Source organism: Typopeltis vanoorti, chromosome 6 (genome assembly GCF_054136105.1).
Source record: "Typopeltis vanoorti isolate ZY-2024b chromosome 6, IOZ_Tvanoo_1.0, whole genome shotgun sequence".
NCBI classification, from domain to species: Eukaryota; Metazoa; Arthropoda; class Arachnida; order Uropygi; family Thelyphonidae; genus Typopeltis; species Typopeltis vanoorti.
The window spans coordinates 10,452,962-10,473,845 of NC_143554.1; the positions used below are offsets into that span (position 1 = coordinate 10,452,962).

Here is a 20,884-nt window from a genome sequence, read left to right on the forward strand (position 1 = left end):
ATGCCATCTGTTCACGCCCATAATCTTTCTCAGAGCTCTCATATCTGCGGTCTCTAGTCTTTGGTCAAGTGTTTTATTTCGAACCCAGTTCTCAGATCCGTAAGTTAAAATTGGTTTGAACACTGTCTTGTACCCTCTAGCTAATTTTGTGTTTTGACTAATTTCTTTCTTGTTCCATATAAATTTATTCAGTTGACTTCCTTCCTTACCAGCTTTGTTGATTCTGTTGTCTACTTCCATATTTAATTTACCATCTTCACTAAAAATCGTGCCTAAGTAGCCGAAATGTTTTACCATTCGCAGTGCAGTTGATAATTTCAATGCTTCTTATTTTCATTGTCTTTGCCTTGTTATTGCTGACCTTCATACTGTATCTATTACAACAGTTATTCAATTTAGTTAAGAAATTGCAGACTGGACTGGATTTATTTAGAACACCATGCACATGAAGTAAAGAGCTGAGATTAACATCTCCAATTTTAATATCAGGTTTAATACCACTTTCCTTCATAATGTGATCCATATAGATAATGAATAACAGAGGGGATAATGTACATCCTTGTCTGACACCAGATTTAATGTTAAACAATCTTCCTGTACTTCCTTCAGTTCTAAGTACTAACTTAAAACTTAAATAAAGTCTGTCTTGCTGATATAATGCCCTGTTGACACCATACAACTGTAGTGTTTTGATTAGCTTTTCTCTTGGCACCTTGTCATATGCCTTTTCCAGATCTACAAAACTTAAATACAGATCTTTGTTATATGGTGTTTTAGCTATTTGTTGTAACATGAAAATTGATCATGACAGCCTCTATTTGGCTTGAATCCAGCTTGCTCTTCACCAAGCTTCCCTTCCACAATCCTTCTCAACCGTTTCTCAAGTATACTTGCATAAATCTTACCAGGAACACTCAGTAGGGAAATACCTCTGTAATTCTCACATTGTTTTATTTCCCTTTTTATATATGGATACCATGAGAGCTCTACTCCAGATGATTGGAGTAGAGCTCTCATGGATACCATGAGAGCTCTACTCCAATCATCTGGAATTCATCTCTCTGACCAGACCTTCTGAACTATGTAGTGTAGCCACTGTAAGACTTTTATACCTCCATACTTGAGCATTTCTGGTCGAATATCATCTACTCCAGCTGCCTTTCCACATTTCAGGCTTTTGATGTCTTTTTCTACTTCAAGTATAGATATGTATTCCTGATTGCATGCCTGTTGAGTGTTTTTTACCACTGTGCTGTCACTGATTGTTTCGTTTAGCAATTTTTCAAAGTAATTACTCTATACATCAAGGATATCTTTCTCACCAGTTTTCATATCTTTCTCACCAGTTTTACAGCACTCTTTCCTCCATTTCTAGTATAGTATAGTAACCGTCAAAGGAAAGATGGCAGTAGCTTTTTCCATGCAGGAATTCAATTTCGATTTCAGTTGTTTCATGAAAAATGAGGTGTGCTATATGTACTCATTTGATTATATAGATAAGTTGTGGATATTTAAGGTGGATGGAAGGAGGGCGTGTGCAAATTGTGAGCTGAATGAGGATTTGATGAGTACTAATATGTTTGATAACTGAAAGTGTTATTATTGAGAATGCTGTGATTAGGAGGAGTGCTCATCTGATAGAAAGGATGGTGTAAAAGAGCAGCAAAAAAATGTTAAGTTTTGAAAAAGAGAACGAGCGATCTGAGAGACTTAACAGTCAGTGGTAAAAAAGATGAAAGTGATATGAATGTGGCAGAAGTTGCACAACAAAGTGCAGTTAAAGATAAGGTGGTGAGCAGTGTTGACTTTGAACAAGTATGTATGATGCAAGGTTCAAAAATTTGAAAGGATGAATGAGAGCTAAAGTGTGATGCAAGGTTCAGATGTTCAAAAATTCTAAAGAATGACAATGAAAATGTGATGCAAGATTCGAAAGATCAGTTGGTTAAGGTGAAGTAAAATGGATGCAGAATGAAGTTAAGAGAATTTGAGATATGTATGGAAGAGTGAAAATGATGAAAACAAATAATTTTGGTATAAAAGAGGTAATGAAAGACCTGTGAGTGGCATTTTATGGTGATTTAATTATTAAAGGTGTGCTAGTTGAGAGGGTGCATAAAGTATGTTTTACTGGAGGTAGAATGAGTAGAGTGAGGCATTGGATATAAGAAAGCAAGCAAGCAAAAGAGTTGGTAATTGCCAGAGGTACAAAGAACATGTCAGATTCGATACCAGGTGGTTGGTAAAGATGGATAAAAGAAATGGTATGATAGGAAAGGTAGCAAGCGTGTTGCCCAGGTATGACAGTGGTGAGATGAGGTGAAGAGCAAGAATTATGAATGATATGTTAGCAGAAATGTGTGAGGAGAAAGGAGTGCAGTTTGTGTGGAATGAGTTTGAAGTTCGAGGTGAACTGTATAGGAGCGATGGACTGCATGTGAGTGGTTTTGGTATGAGTTGCTTGGAGAGACTGCTGCTGGAAGGTAGAGAAGTGAGTGCAGAGAATGAATCTGATCAAGTGGTAAGCGATGTGGAAGTATGGGAGACTAATGCAGGAGAGATTGAAGAGGTGGTTGTGAATGAAGAAGTGAGCTGCATGAGTGTAGAGAATGAGAGAACAGGTGTGCAAGATGGACAGGGAAACGGGGAGGCTCAGGGTGGACATAGGAACACCCTTTGAGAAAGGTGGATGCTCCAGGAGGATGTGAATGCATGTGTAGACAGGAAAGGAATGGGATGACCTGGGATCAAGAGGAAACATTTGGAGTTGAAGAGCATTCTAAAATGAATAATCAGAAAGAGCAATGGCTCTAGTTGAGCATGCAGAAATCATATCAAATGAGTGGTATCGGTCGAACTAGTTGTAGATCCAGGAATGAGCTGTTGTGTTTGTATACAAATGCTAGAAGTGTAAGAAACAAGGCAGATGAAATGGTTGCATGAATTGAGTTATATTCACCCAAAAAATTGTTGGAATAAGTCAGATATGGTTAGATGAGGATGACATCCTGACAGGAATAGAGATGGAAGGGGTATAATGTGTTTTGTAAGGAGAGAAAGGGTAGAAAGGGAGGGGCTAGTGCTATTGATGATAGAGAAAGTTATGTCCATACAAAGTAGAGATGCTAGAGGGAAATAGTGCCAGTGGTTTTGAGGCAGTATGGCATGAGATAGAGGTATATATCAATGGAGTGGAAGCAGGACAAGATTATTCTGCTTCATAAGGAAGATAATAGATAAAATTCAGGCATCAAATTATAGGCCTATGTGCGTGTGAGGTTAAAATTGTTGAAGAAGCTGGTGAGAACTAGGATCCAGAATTATCTTTGGACAGCATGGATTTGCTAAAGGGTCATGTTTTAGTAATCTACTTACATTATTACAATAATGTGATGGCTTCATTAGATGAAGAAGATGGATGCACAGTAGTATACTTAGATTTTGCAAAGGCTTTTGATAGATTACTGCATGATAAGTTGATAGTCAAACTAGAGCGGATAGGGTTGGATATTAGATTAGTGCATTGGATCAGAGACTGGCTGTCTGATAGGTATCAGCAAGTTGTGTATTGGGGAGCAATATCCAGGAAGAGAAAAGTTACTAGTGGTGTGCCTCAGGGGTCTGTTTTAGGGCCAATGCTGTTTAACCTGTATGTTAATGATATTGGTGAAGATTTGGATGAAGATATTCAGTTGTTTACAGATGATGCAAAGTTGGGACGAACTATGAAGAGCAGAGAAGATGTTGTGGCCTTACAAGAATACTTGAATGAATTGAGTGAATAGGCACGGAAATGGGGATGCGAGTTCAATGTTGCAAAATGTAAGATTTTAACATTTGGGAAACAAAAATGGGATGTAGAATTTATGCTCTGTGGGGATATATTGTTGGAGGTGAAGGAAATAGATCTTGGGGTGATAGTGGATAAGGATCTGAAATTTAGGGAACACATTGCCAAAATTGTGATAACAACACAAAGAATTCTGGGAATGATGCGGAGGACACTGACTTGTAGAAGTAAGGAGATTCTTGTTCCATTGTATAAGGCTTTGATTAGGCCACACGACTTCTGTGCACAGATTTGGTCACCTGGTTTTCAAAAGGTGAAGAGATGTTGGAAAGGGTCCAGAGATGACTTACTAAGGTAGTTTCTGATCTCTGGAATGTCGAACATGAGGAAAGGTTGAGAAGATGCAATTTACTGAGTCTAGATAGGAGGAAGAGACGTGATATGATAGACCCACAAGTTAGTAAGGGGGGGGGGTGCTATAGGATCAGTGTTGGAGAGGTTTTGCAGCAAATGGTGAGAAATAAGGGGAGAACCAGAGGACATCCCTGGAAGCTGTATAAGGAAGGTGTGAGCAGCGGGAGTGAGAAGCAGGTTTTGCATGATGAGTTGTGAATGATTGGAATGCTTTGCCTGAGAGTATGGTGTCTGCATAGAAGCAGAGACTTTGAATGTGTTTAAGGCTTGGTATGATGAGTTGTGTGTATGACAAAAGGACCTCCTAGGTGAGTCTTTAACTCCAATGTGGTTATGGGATGATGATAATAATAACAATGTTGAAAGTTTATTTTTCACTTGGTTAGACTATAATAAATTTAGTTTAATCCTTTATCCAAGTGTGAGCAAACAAAGTTTGCACCTGAAAGTATCTTCAGGACTGGGGTACGGTAGTACAACACCGGGCAACTCATTGCAAAGGTGGAGCAAGCTAACAGCACTCCTATCTCAGTATCTCCCAAAATGCAAAACACATCTCCTTGCAGATATGTATAATGTTATGCATTAGAGGGCCACTACCCAGACTAGTTAAGACCTTTATTGAGGTCTCTTCAGTGGGAGCCAGGCCCAGACATGGAGATACCAGGCAGAAGCAATACCAAGGTCCTCTCTACTTATAGGAGTTGCCAAACGGTGTGCCACCTTTTTATTAAATTACTCTGGATTTAGAGAAAGATGTTGAAAGTTTATTTTTCACTTGATTTAACTTTATTTCACTTTATATTTTTTACTAAATTTATTATAGTCTAACCAAGTGAAAAATAAACTTTCAACATCTCTCTCTAAATCCAGAGTAATTTAATAAAAAGGTGGCACACCGTTTGCCAACTCCTATAGGTAGAGATGAACTTGCTAATGCTTCTGCCTGGTATCTCCACTTGGGCCTGGCTCCCACTGAAGAGACCTCAATTAAGGTCGAAACTAGTCTGGGTAGTGGCCCTTCCCTTAATGCATAACATTATACATATCCTCAAGGAGATGTGTTTTGCATTATGGGAGATACTGAGATAGGAGTGATGTTAGCTTGCTCCACCTTTGCAACAAGTTGCCCGGTGTTGTACCTTACCTCAGTCCTAAAGATACTTTCAGGTGCAAACTATGTTTGCTCACACTTGGATAAAGGATTAAACTAAATTTATTAAATTTATAATAATAATAAGAAGAACTGTAATTTTTGTCTGTTATGTTAACCTGGCAGGCTGTAATCATTGGTCAACTGCTGTTGAAGTATTCCTTATAGGAAAAATCTTTTGAGTTACTGCTTACTTAATTTTTATATTGTGTTCTAAAAAGTGAAACCACTAACACTTATTGAGGATGGGAAACTATTAACTCTTTAATTCTTTTTTTACTGAAAAAAAGTTATAAGGAAGCTAAATAGGTTTACGATCAGCAGTTCCCAACTTGTGTTCCGAGCACCTCTAGGGTTCTGCTGATAACATTTTGGGGATAGCAATAAAATTAGTTTTTGAGCTCTAATTAATAGTTTAAAATATGTATGAAAAACTTATTTAAATAACGTTTCAAAAATTTCAATGAAATCCATTGAGTCAAGTGGTGGAGGAATGAACTGAATACTTGCATTAGATTCTCCCATCACTAGTTGAATCATATCCCCTGATGAAATCATCTGTAGTGAGGTGGGGCACACCAGTGCAGTGTATGAGCAGGTGTATTCATCATAGATCGGTGGCATTTTGCATTGCTATCATTTTGTGATGTCTCATACTTCTGATCTTCTTTATACTGTAATATTTTCTTACTCTTGTTTATTATATAATTTATTATTGTTTATATTAACGTTAGTATTCGTATGCAGTCGCACTTTCAACTCTAGGCTGCCAATTAATTTAATGAAGAGGGTGCAAAGTATGGAAGACAAAGTGATTGCCTTTGGGTAGTGCCAATTCCTTTGTTTTGTTTCTGGTGCTAATCCCTTTTCGGATTTAGGAAAAATTTATATTATGCTGTGCCATCCTAAATTCTAGACAAGAGAATAACTCTGTAATCAGAGAATCTATCCTTATGTCTTAACTCCCTCTTTGGTTCTGACCTTTATGAGCAGTGCAAAGAGATCAAAATCAGGCAAGTCGTTAGATTAATAAAAAGGAAAGACATTTATTCATCAAATATTTTACAGATAACAACATTTACTATCTGAAGGATAATCTGAAGGATAATCACAACTATCCTTCAGATTGAGTTCAATTAACTAAATGATACAACCTCTCTCTCTCTTAACATTTTATAGCATGCCTCAAAATCTCAATTGAAACTAGATTAGAGCTTCAACTAGTAGTTGAAACTCTAACTTAGTTAGAGCTAAACATTCATTCGGTAATCAACACTTCTAAAGGCTAATAAATTAAGCCAGCACACCATATAGCATTAACATATTCCTACACAATCCTTTTTCTTAGAACATATGGTTACCCCTTTTTCTCCTTGTTTTAAGCCCTAGAGTCCTTTCATTTAACGAAACTTGAATAACTAGAAAGTTCCTTGCACGAACACGAATTATCCCTCTTAGTACATATGCATAATAGAACAAAAGTTTATATTATCAGGGACCGTAGAAACACTTGGCCTTCTTCTCATTTGTCTCTGGAGTGCTTTTGTTTCGTTAATCATGCGTCTGCTTAATTTCATCTGAAAGGATCAACTGGTGGGCTTGGACACGATTCGCCTCCTTCGAAGTAAGCTACTCTAGCTTGCCGCTATTGGATCAAGTGGTTCGACATAACTTGTCGGTCTGCGCTGTACCTTCCGCAGGGCCAAGGTCTGTACTTGCTGAACTACTGCTTGACCGGTGGGCTGCCTAATGACATGTCCGCGTTCTCCTGCAACCTTCCTCAGGAACTCTGGAACTCGCATTCGTAGAACGAAGAGAGAAAAAAAAAAGCCCTGAGCTGGTACTGCCAAGCTCTATATATCACCTCGTGCACTCTTCACTTTCCTACATCACGATCTCCCCTCCTTTCTTGTGCTCGCCACCTAACTCCTCCAGCACCCAGTGCTGCTACTTCTCATGACTGGTATAGCGGGATGCTGACAAATGCAGATCAAGGCACTAGCATGACTTGCATGACTTGTGTAGCAGAAGAATCGAAGAAAACTGAAGTGTTTTTTGTCAATACTAAAACATCACTAAGTCATAAATGTAAATATGACTTGAGTTTATTTCTCGGGTTCACGACCACAGAAAATCCCAAGGCCCCTGATATGGTATGTGTATTATGCAATAAGATCTTATCAAGTAGTTCATTAGTACCAGCTAAATTGTGTGGATATTTTGAAACAAACTGTTCATAATGTAAAAATAAAGATGTCAAATTTTTTGAAAAAAAAATTCAGTCTCTTGACAAAACTAAACATTTTATGTTGAAAATGTTAGATTATGAAAGGGCAATAATGGTTTTCTACAAAGCTACCATATAGCACTCATAGGTGAAGCACATACAATTTCTGAATCTCGCATAACACTATGCATCAAGCATGTTGTTCAGTGTATGTTCGATGAGAAATTTGAGAAAATTTCTTTCTCAAATAATACAGTTTCATGCAGAATTCATGATATGGCTGAGGATATTGAGCAGGAACTTATTTTAAGACTTTAGTCATGTGATGAGTGTTCTTTACAATTAGATGAGACAATGGACATTGCAAACCTATCAATTTTATTAGTTTTCATTCATTATTACTACAATAATTCTATTGTTGTACTGAAGAAGGCATGTTACTCTTTGAAAATTTATAAACAAATACAACAGGAGAAATGATATTTAAATATATAGATGATTTTATGAAGACTCGTGAAATACATTGGGAGAAATGTGTCGATGTATGTAGTAATCATCCGAAGTCAATGATAGGATCTGTGAAAGGGGCAGTAACACAAATTTAAAATGTGGCTAAGAAGTGTACAAGTAGTCTCTGTGTTCTTCATAGACATGCACTGGTTGCTTGAAATATTCCTTTATCTTTAAAATGTATTATTATTATCTGAGACCTCTGGGGAGTCAAGGACTCATCAAGGGAGGCTATAAATCACCCAAATCAGCTATCATACCTTCCCTTAAATTTATTCACAATAGATGCACTCATTACCCATAAGGACAAATTATTTTACTCACTCACTGCTTTGGGAGAAAAATCTAGCTCTTACCCCTTGACTGCAAATAAATTTAACTTCCATTGATGCTCCCCGTGTTCTTTCCCCACCTTACATATAATGAAAAATTTCATCAGTTGATATCCTATAACACCCAATCAAAAGTTTATAGACCTCTGTCATATTCTTCCAGGCAGATGTTCACTGATCTTCCTTGAACATCCGCCTGGAAGAACATGAAAGATACATTTGCTACTATTACTATGGCAAGTCGGGACTGGCAGACCACGCTTTGGACACTCCTTCACACAGGATTAGATGGAGGAAAACGAATGTGCTATTTAGGAGTCGTTATAGATCTGAAAGATTATTTTTTGAGTCAGCAATGGCTTTGAAGAATTCTCCCACCCTTAACAAATATGGTTGCATTAATTTGCCAAAAATTTGGGAGACGGTTATCCTAAGAAAAACTCCTGGATAACTGCTTTTTTTTTTTTTTTTTTCGTTAGAGGGCGCCAAAAATAGTCTTTTGCAATTATATTGTTTCACTCACTCACTGTTGCGTTTTACATGTGTGTTGTGCTCTGATGATGCCGAGTTGAAAATCAGCGAAATATTAGCGTTAATAAAACATCCTTGTTGATAAAAGTGTTTGTGGTGTTGTTAATACCGTGAAAAATAAGTCATGAATAACCATCAACGCCTAAGCTTATCTGTTAGATTGCCACTCCTGATATTAGAATTCAGCTGTCTACAGTTAGACCAAATTTTGAAAAAAAGAAGTTTAATCCTTCACATTAATTACCAGTGTGAATTAATAATATTTGTTTTTCCATTATTAATCTGTTTTTTATATTTTCACTTTTTGATTTGAATTCTTTTTGATTTTTTGATTTGCTGTTTTATTTATAATGAGTAAAAATTTTTTTTATCAAGGTGAATAGGCTTCTGCAGTTAAAATAAGTTGGGAACCACTGCTATAGGTATTTATTTTATTATTATTTTTTTATATACAGACTTGCACACAAAAGGTTGCAGAACCTAAAGCAGATTAATGTTGTGTATGGAAGAAAATGCTGTTGACTTTTTTTTGAGAAGCTGAAGATTGCAATATTTCCAGAAATTGAAGGAGAATATTCCAAAGCACAGAGTGAATAGCAGATAGATGTTAACCAACAGCTACTTGTGTTTGTTCTTACAGTCTTAGATGAAAGTGAGGAATGATGATCAATTCAGCAAAACATTTCTACTTATATTTCTAAGTATTATGGAAAATAAGAGAGAAAAAAAAGAGAGAGAGAGAGTGGAGTGATGGAAAAGGATTACCAATTAATTGGATTACCTTCTTTTGGATGGTATAATGCATTTCCTTGGAAGATTTTTGGTGCACCAACAAAATACATCAGTAGTATTCATATACAAGCTGGATTTCAAATCATACAATACTGCCAGTTGTATAGAAAATAAGTGTATCTTGAGTGGAAAATTAAGTACACTTTTTTTTTTTTTTTTTTTTGGAATCTGAAGAGAGGCTATGGATGCAATTCATTTGTGTCAGAAAAGGCTATGAAGGTTTTTATTCCCAAGAAGAGTGATCTGATCGTATTCAGGGTTCTGGATATTAAAAGTATGGGGGGAGTGAAGTGATGTCTTTCAAGAAATAAGATAGGACTGAGTTTTGGCAGCATTGACGTTCAGTCTCAGGGAAAATCTAGCAGCTTGAAATGCTTTTGTGCTACATGTTTCTTCAAATGAAGAAAAGGGATGGAGTGGTTTATTAAGAAATCTCAAAGAGGATTTTAGGTGAGTGAAATATCATTTCATAAAGGGGGAAATAATCGTTGAAGACATGCTAATGACACATCTAACTCATGGTTTATTATGCTTTTCCATTTATAGAAAATCCAGATGTGTGGGATGGTATTATGCTATTTACATAAGTAGTTACACTGCCACTCATCTCACCAGTATAGCATCCTCAAAACACTTACTAAACACAGAGCCAACAAGTTATTTATATAACATAACCCTTGACTGAGCTCAGGTACCTTCACAACACTTTTAAGAATAAGGCCACGACCCTTATCAAATAGATAAGTGGTGGTATCAAAAAATTTCGAGACTAGTTTTGTAACACACTGACAGGTGGCAGCACAAGGCCGCATGCACAATCACAGGGAGCACCGACCTTCATAAGTCAGTGTGCCAAAAAGACATCATCCTGTGTACATCAGGAGCTGTGCAACTGGTACTATTCTGACCACGTGCGTTACCACGTCTGCGATTTCATCATGGACAGCAAGTTAGAACAAAAAAGCGAATGTGACATTCTGTGTGAAACTGGGCAAATCTGCCACAGAGAGACATTTGACATGATTTGGCAAGTTTACAGGGATGCTGCAATGAGTCGTTTGAGGTGTTTTGAGTGGCATGCGCGCTTCAAGAGTGAAAGAACATCACTGGAAGACGAGAGATCAAGAAGACCTTCAACGAGCTCAACCCCCAAAAATGTTGAAACCATTCAGAAACTTGTGCATGAGGATCGTCGGAGAATACTCCACAACATTGCTGCCATTGTTGGTGTGTCATATGGAACAGTCCAGACAATCCTCATGTGTGATTTGAACATGTGACGTGTTGCTGCCAAGTTCGTGCCCAGGAGCAGAAGGAACACTGCGTCGAAGTCTGCCAAGAACTCCGTCAGAATGCCATGGATGACCTGTCCTTCATATCGAGGATCATTGCCGGTGATGAAACTTGGGTGTACGGGTATGACCCTGAGACAAAGCAACAGTCTTCACAGTGGAAGAGCCCATCATCTCCACGACAAAAAAAGGCGAGGCAGGTCTGCAGCTCGACCAAGTGCATGCACATCGTCTTTTTTGACATTTGCGGCATTGTGCATCGAGAATTCGTCCCCAGGGGCCAGACCGTCAATAGCGAGTTCTACTGCCAGGTTTTAAGGCATCTGAGGGAGGACATTCGGCGAAAGCGACCGGATCTGTGGCGCACGAAAAACTGGATGATCCACGATGACAATGCACCCTGTCACAGAGTTCTCCTTACACGTGAGTTTCCAGTGAGAAACTCACGTGTGAGGAGAGCTTTCTACAGGACCCACAGATTTGGCTCCTGTGGACTTCGGCCTCTTCCTGAAGATGAAGATCCAGCTCAAAGGTCGCCGTTTCGATACCACTGCGGAGATCCAGCACGAATCGCAGAAGGTGCTTGACACACTTCAAAAAGAAGACTTCCAGGACACATTCCAGAAGTGGCAGGAATGCTGGGAGTGCTGTATTGCTATGCACAGGGACTATTTTGAAGGTAATAGTGTGTAAACGTAGATAAATAAAGTAATTTCTCATAAACAGAGCTAGTCTCAAAACTTTTGATACTACCTCGTATCGTGTGTGTCTATCCTGGAATCACAGCAAAACTATTCCTATCCATTAGATTTGAGATATATCAGAAAAAATAGCTAAAGCTCTTCTCATATATAATCTTCATGCCACTCTTTCAAAATACTCATTTGGTTAACTATCTTCGTCCATTCTCTTAAGGATCTTCATCCTTTTGCATAATATGGAGTAAATGAAGTTGTTATACTTTGGACAGACTATAGATCAGTTGACATATGACTTGAAGAATACAAAAATTGCATCCATATTTAGCTAAATGACAAGTTTGAACTTGGCAGGACATGCTCTGTATATTTGGTCACACAGGATGAGATGAAAGAAGAAATCTTTATTACATAAAGTCTCTCTCTCTCTCTCTCTCTCTCTCTCTCTCTGTGTGACCTGTAGTGCCCATTTTTCCAATCAGTATCAACTATGAAGTGTTGTATTGTCATAGATTAATGCAGTGACTTGTGAAAGAATGACTGGAAGACGTCATTCTAGGACCAAATATACCCTGACTTTTCCACATTAACTTTATTGTTATCTAGCCTCTAAGAGAGCACCTTGTTAGGACATTTGTTTGTTTTCAGATACAGTTTGAATTGTTTTTACAGCTTCCAAGTTGAATGATGTGAACTTTCAGTTGTAATTTGTGCTTTTGGGAACCCCCCCCCCCCAGCAAAATATTAAATTAAATGCATTGTCTTTTCCTCTTGGTGTTGTTTATGCTGTGAAGCACTGTTATCAATTACCATTAATATGTAAATATGAGGTCTTATCAAGGCTCGGTACAGAGGTACAATAACTTGCTTGTCTCTGCTCGTCAAGGTATTTTTCAACAACCAAGTGAGTTGATGAGCTGATTTAGCTACTTTTGCAATGTGCCCCCTAAACTTCATCTCCCTATCCACCAACACTCCCAAGAAGTGTGTAATATATATATATATATATATATATATATATATTAGTCCATGGATCAAAATAGTCATTGAAGAAACTAAATTAGAAGCTAACTGAAACAAAGAAATTCAAAATACTCCTAGTAACTAATATAACTACAAAATTATATGCTTCTGTTATTTTTAACAGACACCAGAAGAATTTGAAGATGCAGAAAGAAAGCCAAGTACAACAATATCCCCATCAGGAGCAACAGCAGGAACTCAGAAGAAAAACTCTTTGCCAGGTGAACAGTTAGAAATGAAAGTGAGTTCTCTTATAACTAAGTTGTTTATTATTTCATGTAATTGAAAAGTACCATTTCAACTTCACATAACTGTTCTATAGTTCTTTATTAGATTTTGAATAACATTGAGAACTTTATAAATATATGGAGTAAATATGCAATTTTGCCTCAACAATAGAAACTTGTTGGCTATATGCTAATAAGTTTTATGACTAACCCATACTTATGCAGAGTTATCAGTAATACTACTAACAATTTATTACTTATTAGTAAACGTTTTTAGCATATTTATATATACAGGGTGTTTCAGGAGGAATAGTAAATAATTTGGTTGGTAGTAGCGTCGATTATTCTGAGTAAAAAAAAGTTCATGTGAATATGTGTCCAATTGTCAATGGATGTGGAGAGAGAGCTGTTTGAAACTGGCATGTACAGCTGCAATGCACACACATCTCTCTCTCTGTAGATCAGGTGATTAGCACACAGTTCTCTGAATCAGAGGTGACCAAGAAGCAGTTATAACCTGATGCAGTTTCGTGTTAGAAGTATTGTTAAGAATTAGCATACTCAGCATCTTTACACATGCTGAGTATGCTAATATGATGTTCACTTACTGTTTTCTAATGGAAGTGTTGTCACTGCTGCTAGTAGAGAATACTATTGAAGTTTCCTAACCACAGAGTATTGCATTCAAGTGTGTTTACTAGTGTTTACAACAAACTCTATGAGACTGGTACTGTTCCTAGCAGTCATATTTCTTCTGAACATGGAAATCAAACAAAATGTGTATGAAGTAGAACACATTCTTCAGGTTGGTAAAACGTAGTCTTTCTACAAGCACACAGAGAATTTCTGCACATATCAGTGTTTCACATACAAGAGAATGGCAAACATTACGTGAGCAAGGTTTGTATCCATTTCACGTACAGCGAGTGCAACATCTCCCAGTAGATGAAGACAGATGTTGAAAGTTTATTTTTCACTTGGTTAGAGTATAATAAATTTAATTTAATACTTTATCCAAGTGTGAGCAAACAAAGTTTGCGCCTGAAAGTATCTTCAGGACTGGGGTAAGGTGGTACAACACCAGGGCACTCCTTGCAAAGGTGGAGCAAGCTACCAACACTCCTATCTCAGTATCTCCCAAAATGCAAAACACATCTCCTTGCAGATATCTCTAATGTTATGCATTAAAGGAAGGGCCACAACCCAGACTAGTTTCGACCTTTATTGAGTTCTCTTCAGTGGAGATACCAGGCAGAAGTATTAGCAGGTTTCTCTAAATCCAGAGTAATTTATTAAAAAAGGGTGGCACACCATTTGGCAACTCCTATTGGTAGAGATGACCTGCTAATGCTTCTGCCTGGTATCTCCACTTGGGCCTGGCTCCCACTGAAGAGAACTCAATAAAGGTCGAAACTAGTCTGGGTTGTGGCCCTTCCCTTAATGCATAACATTAGAGATATCCGCAAGGAGATGTGTTTTGCATTTTGGGAGATACTGAAATAGGAGTGTTGGTAGCTTGCTCCACCTTTGCAAGGAGTGCCCTGGTGTTGTACCATCTTACCCCAGTCCTGAAGATACTTTCAGGCGCAAACTTTGTTTGCTCACACTTGGATAAAGGATTAAACTAAATTTATTATAGATGAAGGCAGTCGATTCGAATTTTGTCGGTGGATAAATGCTAATCGATGGTTAATTCCATTAATACTGTTCATTAACGAAGCTGCTTTCACCCATGACAGTCTCAACAATACCCATAACTGGCATCAGTGGTCCAACAAAGATCCATATACCACTGTAGAAACAAATTTCCAGTATTGCTTCTCTGTAAACGTGTGGTGCAGCATGATCGACAATCACTTGATTGGGTCTGTAGTGTTACCAAATTGCCTTAGGGCCCATTTATCCACAGTTTCTGCAATCAGACTTCCAGTACTATTGGAGGATGGTCCCTTGGCTATAATATGCAGCACGACAGAGCTCCTGCACATTATAGCCATCATGTGACACGATATCTACCGTATTTACCGGTGTATAAGACGTGCCCAAGAAATTTAATACAATTTTCTGGAAAAAACCTAAAAAAAACTTTTTCTGTAGGCGGAGGTCCAAAATGTCTTTCAGCTTCCCTATTCCCGTGTTCTTCCGCATATTTTCAACCTGCAATTTGTAACTTGAAGTATATGAATGTCACCTGTTTTTTCCATCACTAAAATCTACGGGAAAATATCAAACTGAACACAAAATATCTCAACACGTCAACTCAATACTGATAAACATCGGTAACTGATTACTCGGATAAGATATTATGAAACTTGAAGGATTCCCCGTTCTTAGCCAATGACGCGCTAGAAGTCACGTGAAGATCACACATCAATTTGATTGCACCATTAACCGCCTACAAAGATCTTGGAACATAAAAGGGGAGTGCATATGACTTTGAAAAGAGGAAACAATCTTTACCTTCATTATATAAGACGCACCCCATTTTTAAGATGAATTTTTAAAGTAAAAAAGTGCATCTTATACACCAGATGATACGGTAAATCGAACATTTTCCTGAATGATGGATCAACCGATGGCCCCATTCATTGGCCACCATGGTCTCTAGACTTCACTCTCTTGGATTTTGGTTTGCGGGGATGGATGAAAACAAAGTATATAAAGAAACATTAAATACAAGAGACAGATTGATCGCTCATCACATTATGGATAATGCTGCCCTGTAAAAGAAAGTCAAGATGACTTCAGTAAACAACACGTGCTGTTACCACAAGAGTTGCAAAGTGCATTGAGGTTGGTGGTAGAATTTTTGAACATTTATTATGAACTGTTAATTACAGTATTTTTCAATTATTTTTGTTTTGTATCATTCAAACAGTCAATAAATACAGACAATAAGTCATTTATCATTTTTTAATACCTCTCATAATAGCCTTTTACATGCCAGTTTCAAACAGTTGTATCTCTGCATCCATTGGCAATTGGACACATGTTTATATGGACCTTTTTACTCAGAATAATCAATACTACCACCTACCAAAATATTTACTATTCCTCCTGAAACACCATGTCTATAATCAGCTTTTATCTATTAGGCTAGGCTTAAACATATGCAGCTCAATGTAGGCGCTATAATACCGAGGTAAAGAAATAGATACCCCGAAATGTTAATTTTTTTAAAAAAAATTATCTCCATTCTGTGTCACAGATTAATTATTATTGATTAAGTCATTAAGTAATTAGTCCAATAGCTCAAAACCATATAGTGCTAATAAACAGATAACATTCCATCTCACTACAACTGACTGATGCAGCAGTCCCTATATAGATATATACACTCTTATTCAGAACATGCAGCGAGTACTATCTCACATGAAAAATGGTGCAAATAAGTTTGCTTCAATCAGGTCCTAAGCAAAACGGATGTCATCATCAAGGAGTGCACTGCTCTACAACTCTGTTTCCACCAACTGATCTCAACTACACCAATGCCATCTACCGCCGTCCACCACCACTAGTATTTTCACAGACAATCGCAAACATCCATGCCAACAGCGGGATTTGAAAACGTGCAGCCTTTTGGCTGGTTAGCATACTGACCCACTGTTAGTGGTTAGCGTAGGGCTGTAATTTTCTAATTTCTTCTTTCCTCCAACATCCTTCATGAAAAGCAATCAGATATATAGATTTGATCAGATTTAAGCGCCTCCGTAGTGCAATTGAAAGAATGATGGTACATTGCTCCCTTCGATTGGAAAAGGCCCAAGTTCAATTCTCGTCGTGACGGGAGGAATCTTATATGGACTTTTCAATCAAAGGTGAGTTAGCTGATCTCATATGGAGGTAGCAGGGTTTTTCTCCTAGAAACTCTGATTTTTTATCCTGCATACAAACAAATTGGCCCTTCAGAACACAAGCAAGTTACAGACAAAAAATACTGGTGGTGGGCAGTGGATGGCGTTAATGTGGATGATTGGTAGTAGAGGTTCAGTGTAGTGGTGGAGACGGAGAGTTGTACAGTGGGTGTCCTCTCGTGGTGAGTCTTTGGACTCCTTGGAGGTGTCACGAATAATAATAATAATGATATATACAGAATTACTCTGTGAAAAAACTGTATTGGTTTGAAAAGGAGATGTGCATTTTTTTTTTTTTTTTGTGTTTTTTTATGTTCATCTCACCCATGAAATGTAAACATGTCATTGAATGAGAGATCATATGAATAATTTAAAAGAAGCAAAGAAGAGTTAAAGAGTTATAACTGTAAGTTTCTTATCAGGGTGTGATTTTACCAAAGTGGCATAATTTACATGGATTCACTAAATTCTCTGGAAGCACTAAGAAGTTGGGTATCACACCTTCATCCAGTGATATGTTCAGGGAGGATAAAGAGAAAAGAATGGGTGGGAGAATTATTGATGATACTCAATGAACTGCAACTCTAGAAAGTAATTCAACTTCAGACCAGTCAAAATAGCTCATTTGAAGCCATCTGGTGTGAGATAGTGGCCAGCAGAACAAAATATGCAGTTAGATGCTTCTATAGACCAGGGGATGGAAAAGATGATGAGGTTAGTATGCATCAGCAAATAAACTCACTGGGTGGAGGGTAGGTAATTATTATTGGGTATTTCAACTATGGGAACATAAATTGGAAGAAGGAGATGACACATGGGAGGAAGGAAATAGAATTTATGGAGTTATTAAGGAATAATTACCTGAGGCAGCATGTGATGGAATATACTAGGAGTTCGAGAGTTCTAGATCTAATAATTGCATTGCAGAATTTGTTTATAACTATTATGACGATGTTACCACCAATTAATGAGAGTGATCATATAGACTTGACCTGGGAGATGGCTAAGTGTGTGGAATTTTCAATTAAAAGGATGTATATGTGGAATTACAGGGCTGGTAAGTATGACAGGACTAGGAAATTGTTTGTATCAGTGCCATGGCATGTGAAACGGCAAGGACTGGATGTTGACAGTGCATGAAAAATGGTAAAGGAGTATTTGAGAGAAGTAATGGCAGACTTGCATATCTAGTTGCGAGAATAAATCAAGTAGGAGTTATGGATGAATACCATTATTAAGCTGGAACTAGAAAAAAAGAAATTTGTGGAAGTAATTCAAGGAGAAAGGTGACCAGTAGGCACACGAGCAGTACAAAGCACAGGCGAGAAGGGTAGCCAGTGTGGTAAGAAAGGCACAAGTAGATTATGAAAAGAAATTAGCAGTGCAGGTCATCCAGAGTTCTTCTGGTATGTTGCTAGCAAAAGGAAGAATGTTTATGGCAGAATGATTTTAATGAATGGCATTGATAGTGAGGTAAGTGAGTCAGGCAAAATAGTAAAATTACAAAGTGAACACTTTAAAGAGTATATCATCCAGGTAAAGATGTTGCAGGAACAAGAGAGACAAAGGGTTATATGGAAACCGAGGAAAATGAACTGGAGGTGAGCGTATTACAGAACCTTGATGTGATGCAACTGTGGGATTAAATAGTATACCAGCTCAAATTTTACAAGAACATGCTAGGGAATTGTCAGTGCCTTTGACCATGTTGTTTAATTAAGTCTCTGCTCTGGGTTAGTCCCAAGGGGATGGAAAGAGGAGAAAATAGTTCCATTGCATAAAGGTGACTCTGGGACTGATGTAGCAAATTACCACCTAATCAGCATATCAGGAGTTGTAGTCAAGGTGCTGGAGAAGTTGGTCAAGAGCAAAATACAGGAATTAATAGACACAAGAAATGGGATACTAATCGGGGGGGGGGGGCATCATGGTTTTGTGAATGGTAAGTCATACTCAGTAACTTGCTCACATTTTATAATACAATGACAGCTGAGTTGGATAAAGGTAATGGATTTGCAGTGATACTGCTGGACTTTTCAAAAAGTTTTGATAGGATACTGCATGGGATTCTAATCAGTAAATTGCAGCACATGGGGATGGATATAAAATTGGTGAAGTGAATAAAGAGGGTGGTTGATGGAGAGATATCACAGAGTAGTTTATCCAGATGTAGAGTCCAGAAGAAGGCCTGTGACTAGTACCATGATGCAGGGCTCTGGTCTTGGACTGATACTGTTTAATTTATACATTAATTATATAGGAGAGGATCTGAGAGGAACTGTTCATTTGTTTGCCAATGGTTCAAAATTGGGTAGAGCAATAGTTAATACAGATGATGTTAAAATTTTGCAGGATAATTGGGATAGACCTCCAGTCTGGGCAAAGGAGAATGGATGTCAGCTTAATGTGGCAAAATGTAAGGTTATGCATTTTAGGGTGAAAAGATTACCATTTGTATACCACATTGATGGAACTGTACTCCTGGAAATTGAAGAAGCCAGAAATTTGGGAGTGTTGGTGGATAGGAGTTGAAGTTTAGAGGGCACATAGCAAAAGTAGCTAAAGCAGTTCATCAAATCACTTGTTACTGAAGAATACTTTGATGAGCAGAGACAAGCATTTTATTATTCCTCTTTACCGAGCCTGGATAAGACTCTCTATCTTGACCACTGTGTGCAGATCTAGTCACCTGGGTTTCTTGGTGATGAGGAAGAGGTGGAGGGGGATCCAGAAGCAAGTGGCCAAGATAGTAGCATGTCTATGGAATGAACCTTATGAGAACAGGTTGAAGATTTATCGGTTACAGAAGTTGGTTGACAGGCAGAAAAGAGGTGAAATGATTGAAGCATACAGATTACTGAAGGGTTTTTACAAGATTAATACAGAGATTTTTTCGAAAAGGTATGGTGGTGGGAGAACAAGGTGAGGGGGGGGGAACATCCTTAGAAACTGAGCAAGGGTGTTAGAACTAGATTTTTTGCTTGGAGAGTGGTGAATGAGTGGAATAGGTTGCCAGAGTCTTTTGTGGGTGCCATAATTGTGAATGAGCTCAAAGTAAAGTATGATGGGTACTACTCAAATGTTGGATTGTGCTTGGCTTGATGTTTAGGACCTCTCTCGATGAATCTAAGGATTTCCATGTAGTAACCTATAATAATAATATATTGGATGCAACATCAGTGGCTTGTGGGGAATCCCCATGTGAATATTTGCTTTTTTTAGATTCCAAGCCATGTTAGGATCGACAGAAATGAGGCTGCATATACTACAGCTAGGTCAGTTTATCCTCTCCAACAAATTTTGTCTGTTCTTTATACTGATTACAGGAGATCATAAATCAAACTATTATCACAATGGCAAACATCAATGAATAAAGATTAATTAGAAACTATGCCAGATAGTTTCTAATTCTAGATAGTCTGAAATTAAACTCTGACAGTATTCCACGCAAGGATCATAGAATGTAAGTTGTCTTCGCTTAGCTCTGCATAGGTCATACTATTCTTGCACATTCTTTCCTTTTAAGGGGTGATGGTATACATATGTAAGAGTTCTGTGGATCTGTTTTAATAGTTCATGTACAGTAATATTTTTGGACTTTGCAAAAGCATTTCACAGATTGCCTCATGATTGGTATACAGGCTTAAGAGGATGGGAATGGGTAGTAATTGGTTAAATGGATTTAGAATTGATTTACTGAACGATACCAACACGTATGATGGAGTGCTGTCTCAAAAAAAGGATGATAACCAGCAGTGGGTCCTAGGATCTGATGTTTCAGGTAGATTGACTGAGAGAGTCTTCATTTGTTTGATGATGATGCAAAATTGAGAAGAATATAAAGAGCATTGCTGATGTTAATTCTCTTCAGAAATTTTGCTTGGACAAATGAGTGGGGGTCGTAGTTTTAATATTGATAAATGCAAGGTCTTGCACTTTGAAGTGTAGATATATAAGGCTATGTACTGTATTGGTGGAACTATGCTGCAAAAAACTGGTGAGATTTAAGATTTGAGAGGGATGATAGTTGACAGTGGACTG

The 20,884-nt window shown here is 37.8% G+C and overlaps 1 protein-coding gene across 7 annotated transcripts in view; it reads left to right on the forward strand.

Moving 5' to 3' along the window:
* LOC150105279 (glucocorticoid-induced transcript 1 protein-like) overlaps positions 1–20,884 on the forward strand; it is a 454,175-nt gene that overhangs the window by 239,969 nt on the left and 193,322 nt on the right. For all 7 annotated transcript variants that reach the window (XR_016548433.1, XR_016548434.1, XR_016548438.1 and 4 more), the window contains exon 3: positions 12,887–13,003. Coding sequence is in view for 1 of the 7 variants with exons in the window: in XM_090394062.1 (XP_090250188.1) it covers positions 12,887–13,003 (117 nt within the window). In the remaining 6 variants the exon portion in view is untranslated. The remainder of the gene's footprint in view (positions 1–12,886; positions 13,004–20,884) is intronic.